Here is a 9,937-nt window from a genome sequence, read left to right on the forward strand (position 1 = left end):
AAGGGAGAAACTAAGTCGGGGAGGCCTGTAGGTTTCTGTGAGCTTGAAAGGCTGACAAGGAGAAACTGAGACTGGGAGATTTTTCCCTCTTGGCTCATCTCTGTGAGGAGAGAGGCTAACAAGTGGGGTGTCTTTCCAGACTTCCATCCGAGGATGGGAGAGCTTCCCTAAGCTCTACCAAGCTTTCACTTAGTCCTACAATACTATATATTTGTTGTTTTGAAAAGATCATAGTGAATATAGTTTAATCATCAAGAATCAAGTTTATTGGGCCAGCCAAATAGCTCCCTTGTATAGTGTGCTTGTCATTTGCATGACCGAGGCTTAAGCCTGGTCCACACATTGAAGGAAGCTTCAGTGCTATAGTATGTTTTACTCTCTCTATCTAAAAAAAAAAAAAATGTAAAGGCTATTACTATTAACAACTTGACATATGCAATGCCTTGTTGATCTTAGAAAACACTCAGATTAGTTTGAACTTTGACTTTTCCCAACATGCTGAGACTTAAAAAAAATGTTTCTACATATATAAAACACACAGTTGTCTGTAAAAATTCTTAGAGATGATTTTCTCCAAAGCAAATCATCCTGCACTTTACTTTCTACATTTATAACAATCTAATCATTGTGTATATTTTAACTGTGAAGGTATTCAAAGTTTATGTTTAATTATATCAATCTATGAAGTTTTTCAGGAATTTCAAAACATTTCTGGGCAAGACATAGTAGATGCTATCAATGAATGTTATGATGGATACTTTCAGCAGCTTCTAGTTGCAATTGGTAAGTAGTAATGGATAGCAGATGTTTTATTCCACAATAAATGTTGGCTCACACTGATTAAAGATTTATGAGTAAGTTCTTGATCAAGTCAATTTACTGTGAATTGAATTATTATTCAGAGTGGGAATTAAATTTTCAGAGCTAAAGTATATCAGTTACATATACAATATATTAAACAGGCAGTCTGGCAACATAATGGAATTAATACCTTTTTTTAATAACCGGTTTAATTTTCATACATTGAAACAGAGAGTGAAAAACAGTGGTATCTACCTATAAAAACTGCTACTTACTAGTTGTGCTTTACCTTCTGTGATGCTATTATCTGAAAAAAAACATTTCAGTGACTACAAATGCAATATCACTGTGAAATAATCCCCTAGTAGAGATCACATCAAGTGATCACTTACTTGTCAGATAAATGAATATCATGATTTTCCATTCCTACAATAGCATTAAAATATATGAAAAGGAGAGCTGAGAGAGAAAAAAACATTTTTATAGTGTATCTTATAAAGAAATTTCCAATTAGTGCTCCATAAGAAGGATTTGTTGAGTTTTATGAAATCCCTTAAATAATGGTATGTATAAATATTTTTCTGAAAATAAGGTACATATATTTTGACAAGTTGTCAGCATCATTTACCACACTTTTATTACACTGAAAATCTGTATTTTGTAAATAAAACTAAGAAGTGTAAGGGACATCTCCACATTCTACCAATTATTTAATAGTAAAGTTATAGCAAAACCCATTTCAAGATAGCTCTCTTCCTTTTTTTTTCTTTTTCTTTTTTTTTTTACTTTTACATTTTATTGGATAGGACAGAGGGAAATTGGGGGGAGGGGCAGGATAGAGAAGGAGAAAGGGAGGAAGATAGATACCTGCAGCCCTGCTTCACCACTTGTGAAGTGACCCTGGCAGGTGGGAAGCCTTGCGCTTTTACTATGTGCATGTAACCAAGTGTGCCACCAGCCAACCCCCAGATGTTTCTCTTTCCACTCTACGCTTGACCACAAACTAAACTTTGATCTTGGGGAAAAAATAATGGGTATGAGAAATACCAGAAACATGCTTGACTATTCACTCATTTATTTGATAAGCATTTGCTTAACTTATGATTATTCTTGTTCTTGATTTAGGCACTATAATGGAAACTGAAATGGGACAATGAAACCAATAATAAAATCATAAAAAAAATCTGTTCTTATTCTTAAGTTGTTTACACTCTAGCAGTGACTCAGGAATGTGTATAGGATTGTAATATTACATGATAAAAGTAGAGCTAAAGTTGTGGTCTCACAATCAAAAACAATCAATTGAACTAGAGAGCAAATACTTAGGTGATGCTTTTCTTTGACTAGACATTACAGACTTGAATATATTATTCACTGATCAATTTATTTATTTTTAAATTGTAAATAATCAAATTATTTTCATCAAAGAAAAATTCTTGACTAGATTCTATACTCTGTTCTAATGGTAGACATTGGTCCAGACCAGTTATGGCCCATGAAATTTTTCCTAGGAGATGATAGGTCTACTCACCAGTTTACAAGGAGTAATGTAGCATTTTGAAAAATGTTAATTTTATAGAACTGTGTTAGTGTGAGTACTATAATAATAAAATCTTTATCAATGACAATAACCCTCTGAAATTATATTTAATTTACATATAGAAAGAATAAATTTTCTTCTGTAAATACTTCAGTAAATACTAGGAGTATTCCAAGAAATAAATACAGATTGACTGCAAATATACCAGTTCGTTTTTTTTAATGTCTGCCAAGAGTGGCAGATTCTTTTTTTTTTTTTTTAATATTTATTCCCTTTTGTTGCCCTTGTTGTTTTATTGTTGTAGTTGATGTTGTCGTTGTTGGATAGAACAGAGAGAAGTGGAGAGAGGAGGGGAAGACAGAGAGTAGGGAGAAAGATACAAACCTGCAGACCAGCTTCACAGCCTGTGAAGTGACTCCCCTACAGGTGGAGAGCCGGGGCTCCAACTGGGATCCTTGTGCTGGTCCTTGCTCTTTGCTCTTAACCCGCTTCGCTACGGTCCAACTACCTATACTAGTTCAAATTTAGTCTCTATTCTAAGTGTTGCAACTTTAAAACAATGTGCAGTGAGAAACCCTACATATACCTCACAAGAATCAATCTTCTAAGATCAAGGCAGGAAAATATTTTTTCATTATATTTCAATTCTGCAAAAAAGACATCAGCACATCAAAAATTATTCTTTTGTTTTTGTATGTCTTTTAGTTCTCTGTGTCCGAGATAAACCAGCTTATTTTGCTTATAGATTGTACTGTGCAATCCATGTAAGTATGGCACACATATATAAAATGTTCCTTCTGAAATCATGTCTGTTTTCTCATAGAGTGATTTTGCTTTTTATATCTTAAATATTTACTTCTATTTCTTAGCTTATGTGCAAATATATTTACTTCCAATAAAATGTTCAAGTAGAAAAGTGGTTAAATAATGAGTTAAATGGTTAAAATGAGTTATAATGAGTTAATGGTTAAAATATCTATGAAATAATGATCTTTCTGTAACAAAGTAAAGTACCTGAGATGTGCGGTCTTATAGCATATTGTCCCCACTTACTTTATCAAATAAAGATGCTGGTAAATCCAAATGTTTTTGTATACTGCTAAAGACTCATCCTACCCATTTTATACATACACATGTATAAGACATATGATATCAAGCTGGAAAAAAGTAAAACAATGACCTCTTAGAAAGAAATTGCTAAAACTTCATAGTCTAAAAGCACAAACATGTATCAGTGGTTATTTTAAAACATAAAGTGTGACTTTAAAATTTCTTTAAAATAGGGGCCCAGGTAGTGGGGCACCCTTTCGATCATTCGTGCGTGCATGCATGAGTGCACGTGTCTGTGTGTACAGGATTATCGCTGGGTCTCAATGCTGACACCACGAATCCACTGCTCTTGGCACCTTTGTTTTGTTGGATAGGACAAAGAGAAATTGAGGAGGGGAAGACAGAAAGAAAGACACCTGCAGATCTTGTTTCACCGCCTGTGGGGCATATCCCCTGCAGGTGGGGAGCTGGAGCCTCGAACTTGGATCATTGATAGGGTTCTTGCTCTTAATATTTATGAGCGCTTAACCGGGTGCTCCTTGATCGGCATCCATGTGTGCGCTCATTACAAGTCCATGATCAGTCCCCTCCTTCAGGGGGAAGCTTCACTATTGATGAAGCAGTTTTTCAGGCATCTCTCTCCCTTGCTATCTCCTCTTCACCTCTCAATTCCTCTCCATCCTATTAAATTTGAATAATAATAATATATATTAAAATTAAATTTATCTAAAATAAATTTGACAATGCTACTGATTACAATATTTTTTCTAGTAGCATAATATAGCTTAAGTTATAAGTATAGGACAATATCACAAAGATTGATTTTCATTATGCCCAAGTTGAGGGTACACTGGATCCATGATGTGTGTTGAAATGCAGAAAGGAAGGTATGTGTATTCGTTAATGATAAGAAAGAAGAGGCATATTTGTCGAACTAATGAAAATTTTATGTTTGGGGACTGAAGATATAAACTACTGGTCAAAAGCTACATTCACCATCCCTAAATCAAAGCCAATTCATTTTCCCCAGCTTTTATTTGAGTAGATTTAATACAAATTAAATATAAAAACTCTATTAGAACATGCATTCAGGGGTTCCTAGAAGATGGCGGACTGAGAAGCTGCTAGTGGCTTGAGCTCTGACCACATCTTCTGGAAATGGTAGGATTTTCTTCCTTTAGTAGGCCAGTCAATAAGGGGTCCTTGCGGTAACACCAAGGAGGTGACTATAACTTAATTTGGGTTAAAAAATAGAGTAGAAAAAAAGGGGAAAATTTTTTTATTTTAAATTATTAATTCTGTTTTCTGCTTCTGTTAGTCTGCTTTCCCTTGCCTCAGCTTCTTTCTTCATTACTGCTATTTCATCTATCAGTTCTCTAATTGCCTCTAGATAATCAGTATTTTCCTTGGGGGTCTCAACTGTTGTTTCCCTAAAACTGCCATTCCTTTCCCACAATGTTGTTTTCATTTCTGTGATTAATAAGTTTATTATTGCTTGCATACTTTTCTTATCTATGGTTTCTTCTGGCTGATTTGTAGTTTCTTCTGGGCTCTTGTCTTTATTCATTGGAGTAGCAGTTTTATTTGTTTTTGATCTACCCATTTTTTTGATTTATGTGTTTCTTTTTTTATGCTCTGTTATTCCTCAGTTGTTGTGTCTTGAGTACAAGCAACACTGTACTAAATACCTTTATGACAATTGCACTCACCAACCTCAGGAATTACAATAGCAACTGAAGCAAGTATTGAAGCAGTTTAATCACTACCAGTTAGCCAAACAATGTCTCCAGTCCATGAAAAAATAGTAACCAAATCCCAGTGAAGAAGAAAGAGAAAAGAAAGAAGGAATAGAAAGAATAGATAGTTATGCAAATCTGCTATCCACTGTATATTCCAGGGGTAACGAGAGGGGAAAGGGAAGTAGAGCAGAGATACACACATAGAGAGTCCACTCTGAGTAGGATTTCTTCCCCAAAATAATTCACAAATTCAGAAAGGCAAAGAAGAAGGAAGGAAGAAGTGTATGACAAGATAAAAAAAAAGAAAATGAAAAAAGAAACAGAGAGAAAAGAGAAAAGATAAGAAAAAGAGATGTAATTAAAGAGCAGTGAAAGGAATTTTTTTGTTTGATTACTTTATTTTTAATTTAATTTTAATTTTTTTAATTAGCTAGGAGGAGGAGGAAGGGGAGAGTCTGTAGAGGAGGTAGTAGTAACAAGACAATTTCCTCCCACAATAGATAAGATGCCCACTACCCTAGCAATGAAAGATACCCTAAGAGTTAATTCTGATCAACCTAAAGGGGGGGGGGAAGATATATGCCTTTATATAATATTAATAATAAAATAGAGCAGGGTAAAAAAAAACCCTGTCCCAGATTACCTCAAACCTCATGATCAGAGGCAGCTGATTGTTAAGAAAGAGAAAAAAAAATTAAAAAAAAACCCTCAGGACTAGACAAGGATAGCTGAAATAGACAGTTATGCAAATCTACTATCCAGTGTATATTCTAGGGGTAGCTAAAGGAGGAAGGGAAGTTGAGCAGAGATACTCGCAGTGAGAGTCCCCTCTGAGTCAGAATTCTTCCCCAAGATAATTCCAAATGTGTATCAGTGAATTCAAAAAAGCACACTGTTTGGTGGTGTGGGGGTTGGGCCTGTGGCTTTGGAAGCTGTAGGATTAAGGAAGAAAGGATGACAAGAATGAGAAAAAGAAAAAAAAAAAGAAAGAGAGAGAAAAAAGAAAAAGATAAGAAAAAGAACAGTAATAAAAGCGGTGAAAGGAAAGAGTTTTTCATTTATTTATTTTTAATTATTTAATTAGCTATGCGGGGTGGGGGGGGGTTGGCTACTTAGAAAGAAAAAAGGCCAGAGGTTTCAGAAGGGAATAGACTTAGAATGAATGATATTCCCTGGTGGGACAGGAATCTTGGTAAAGAAAGAAGCTCAGCAGGGGAGCCTGCTAGGAGCTGGTACCCAGGGGCTGGTTATGGGGGGGGGGGGGGAGGAGGTGTGCTTAATAATTTAAAAGAAAAAAAATTTTTCCCTTTTTTTTCTACTCTATTTTTTAACCCAAATTAAGTTATAGTCTCCTCTTGGTGTCACCGCTAGGACCCCTTATTGACTGGCCTACTAAAGGCAGAAAATCTTACCGTTTCCAGAAGATGTGGTCAGAGCTCAAGCCACTAGCAGCTTCTCAGTCCGCCATCTTCCGGGAACCCGCATTCAATTTTTTAAAATTTATTTTGGATTGAAACAGAGAAATTGAGAGGGAAGGAGACAGAGAATGAGAGAATCCCCTGCAGCACTGCTTGTGAGTATTCCCTACTGCAGTTGGGAGACAGGGATTAAGCCCAAGTCCCTGCACTTTGTAACATCTGCACTCTACTAAGTGCCCAAGCCCCCTAGATCATTCATTTTAATCAGTTTTTTAAAAGAGTATTGTTAGAAACATTCAAACCATTTACCGTGAAAGATCAGTATGTACTTAATGCCACTGGGTGTCACCAATACTCCACTGCAAAATACCAGTGGAAATTGACTTGCAAGTATTCTTTCTGGAATTTGTACTTACTCAATTTATTTGGATATTGTTTTATTTTAGGTATAAAATCAACAAGTATTTCAAGTACCTGGATTTTTATCTTAAAATTTCCATAATAGATAAAATAAAAATGTTTATCTGTCCTACTCAGATATAACAAATCTGTCATTAAAGGCTAAATAAAGGCCAGTATCAAGACTGCAACATTGCTAACAGAGCTCCTCCAAATATTTCAGAAGGGTCATAAATGAGAATGTGTTTGGTTAAAGATATAGTGAGAGTGGAGAATCATATGTGACTCTCATAACTTACTGGGTCACTCCAAGGATGTTGATATCCATCTTAAGGGAGATAGGAAAAGGAACACATTCCTACAATAAAGGAGATTAATCTTTTTTTTTTTTAAGTTTTCGTTTAAGGTACTTACAATGTTTTCACTTCCCTCATTTGTGCATATTTTAGGACTATGGTTTCCATAATAAAACTGTAATCAGGATTCTAATTGCCAGAAGTGAAATAGACTTACTGACCATAAGAAAACGATACAAAGAGAGATATGGAAAATCACTGTTTCATGACATCAAAGTAAGTTTCTGCACATGACTCATCTTGATACACATTTTATCTTTTTTGAAAGAAAAACATTTTAAAAACAAATTCTTGTTAATATCTAAGAAATTAGCTATTTCTAGTATATCAGCCTTTTGTACTCAACAGTAAATTCCAACAGAAGGGATATTTTTTTTTTTTTTTGCCTTGGTGACAGCCTATTCCTTCTTGATTTGTTTTAAGCAAAATGGTTAAAGTAGAAATGTTAAATATATATCCTCTGATTCTGTAATTGTACTTGATAAGCTAAATTCTAAAGTATTGTGTTTTTTTTTTTTTTTTATAACTCCTAACATCATAAAGGGACAGTCAAGTCACATAAACTAGTAATCTGGAGATATTTGACTTTGAGTGTTATATAAAATTGCATATAGTCCCATACCTTTAGCTTTTAAAAGCAAAGAAGCAGTGATTTAGAAGTAACCAGTGCTATTTATTCTGATACCTTTAAACTTTATTTTGAATATTAATATCACCTAGCAAAGAAATATAAGAATATATAGAATGTTCTTTGTACTTTTCAGCACCCAGTAGAGAATGAAACTGCTTGGCCCTTTATTTTAAGCAGTTGTAAAAGTTGTAACATTACACAAGTTGAAACCAAGCACAGGGGCCTGAGACTAAATCTTCACTTACATTTTGCATATAGTTATTTGTTACAGCCATGCTTACATTTTATTTTACTAAAATTTTCAGTTTGTTGAAAAAGTCATCCAAAAACAATCTGAAAACAACAGATTATATTGGATTGTCAGAAAAGTCATGATGTAGTATTTAAATTTTTTTCTATGCAAAAATGTGTCATAACTTTTTTAACAACCCAGTAAAGTTAGAAGACTTTGTAGACTCCTGGGTAGCTAGTTTCCAAGTGAAAGAACTGGAATAATAATTTTAAAAAATTTCTTTTTAAAATTTTTTTAATCTTTATTTATTTATTTTGAAGAGACAGAGAGAAATTATGAGGGGGTTGGAAATAGTGCAGAAGAGAGACAAACACCTGCATACCTGCTTCACCACTTGTGAAGCTTTCCCCCTGCATGTGGGGATCAGGGGCTTGAATCCAGATTCTTGAGCATTGTAATGTGTGCACTTAACCAGGTGTGCCAATGTCTGGACTCCCTAAAAATATCTCTTTGTCCTAGTAAAACTCCCTTATATTTACCTTCAATGCTCTGAATTTTCAGGGATGATAAATATTTCCCACTCAGAAATGCATGACATAACTTGTTTTCTAAGTGGATAAACTAACTAACTCTAATTATTTTTTCCAATTAACCACATTTACCTTAAAATCTAATATTTATTTATAATAACTACAACTCTATGTGCTATTAAATTAGTAGTAGATTTAACATGAGAGTTGACTTTTCACAAAGTTGTGTAATTAATTCCATTTATTGATTACTGCCACTGTTTTTGAAGAACTTATAAAAGTATAGAAAATAATTAAAAATTGCCCCAATTCTCAAGAACACAGAAGGAGAAATAAATTTTTCTTATAGCTGATTTCTGTCTTTAAAAATCATACAAATATTAATGTTTTCTTTTTATCTTATTGACTTGTAGTATCCCAATGTATAGATTTTAAAGTACGTAAAGTATACCACATAAATGTATATTATTTAACATATTCAATTATTAGATATAATACCAAGGTGTACATTTTTAGTATAAATCTCTATGCTGATTAGCAATTTATAATTATTTTCTTTGGCTATCTTTTTTGAAGTAGAATTACGCATTAACGAATATGACTTTTTAAAGTGTTGAAAGCTAAAATATTGATTTGTGTTCAGCTGTACACTGTTTTATAACAATAAAATACCTTTCCAAAGTTATGAAGGTTGCAGCCTACTTCAAACTGTCTTTCTTATATATAGACAGGTTCAGTCACCTTTATATAAACGTCATTCTATTAAGTATAACCATGTTATTATTTTTCAATTTTTTTCAACTAAGTGTAGTATCAATACATATTAATTCTTTAGATAATAAAAGTAAATAATTTTGGAAAAAAGACTCACAGTTCTTCCTACTGAATTTTAGGGAAATTATTATTATTTTTTTAAAGAATCATGACATTCTATTTTAAATAAATTATATTTTTTGCTTTTCAGAATTTTGCTTCAGGGCACTATGAAAAGGCTTTGCTTGCCATCTGTGCTGGTGATATTGAAGACTACTAAATCAAGAGAGATATTTGGAAAATTTCTCTTTATAGACTTGTCAAACCTAATTTTATGATAAATTTATACTGCTAGTATGATTATAAAAGCTATAGAATCATATATTTAATATATATTTAAAAGTATTCTAAACTCAGAAAAATCATTGGAGAAAAGTATATGTAAGGCTGGATTTTTGTTTATATAAATCATGACTTCATTACATTCT

At 33.4% G+C, this 9,937-nt stretch overlaps 1 protein-coding gene across 1 annotated transcript in view; it reads left to right on the forward strand.

Moving 5' to 3' along the window:
• The window catches only part of ANXA10 (annexin A10), a 51,527-nt gene extending 41,798 nt beyond the window's left edge, over positions 1–9,729 (forward strand). The window contains exons 10-13 of the mRNA XM_007524538.1: positions 688–783; positions 3,047–3,105; positions 7,397–7,519; positions 9,661–9,729. Coding sequence (XP_007524600.1) covers positions 688–783; positions 3,047–3,105; positions 7,397–7,519; positions 9,661–9,729 — 347 coding nt within the window. The remainder of the gene's footprint in view (positions 1–687; positions 784–3,046; positions 3,106–7,396; positions 7,520–9,660) is intronic.
• The last annotated feature ends 208 nt before the right edge of the window (positions 9,730–9,937 follow it).

Source organism: Erinaceus europaeus, chromosome 2, assembly GCF_950295315.1.
Source record: "Erinaceus europaeus chromosome 2, mEriEur2.1, whole genome shotgun sequence".
NCBI lineage: Eukaryota > Metazoa > Chordata > Mammalia > Eulipotyphla > Erinaceidae > Erinaceus > Erinaceus europaeus.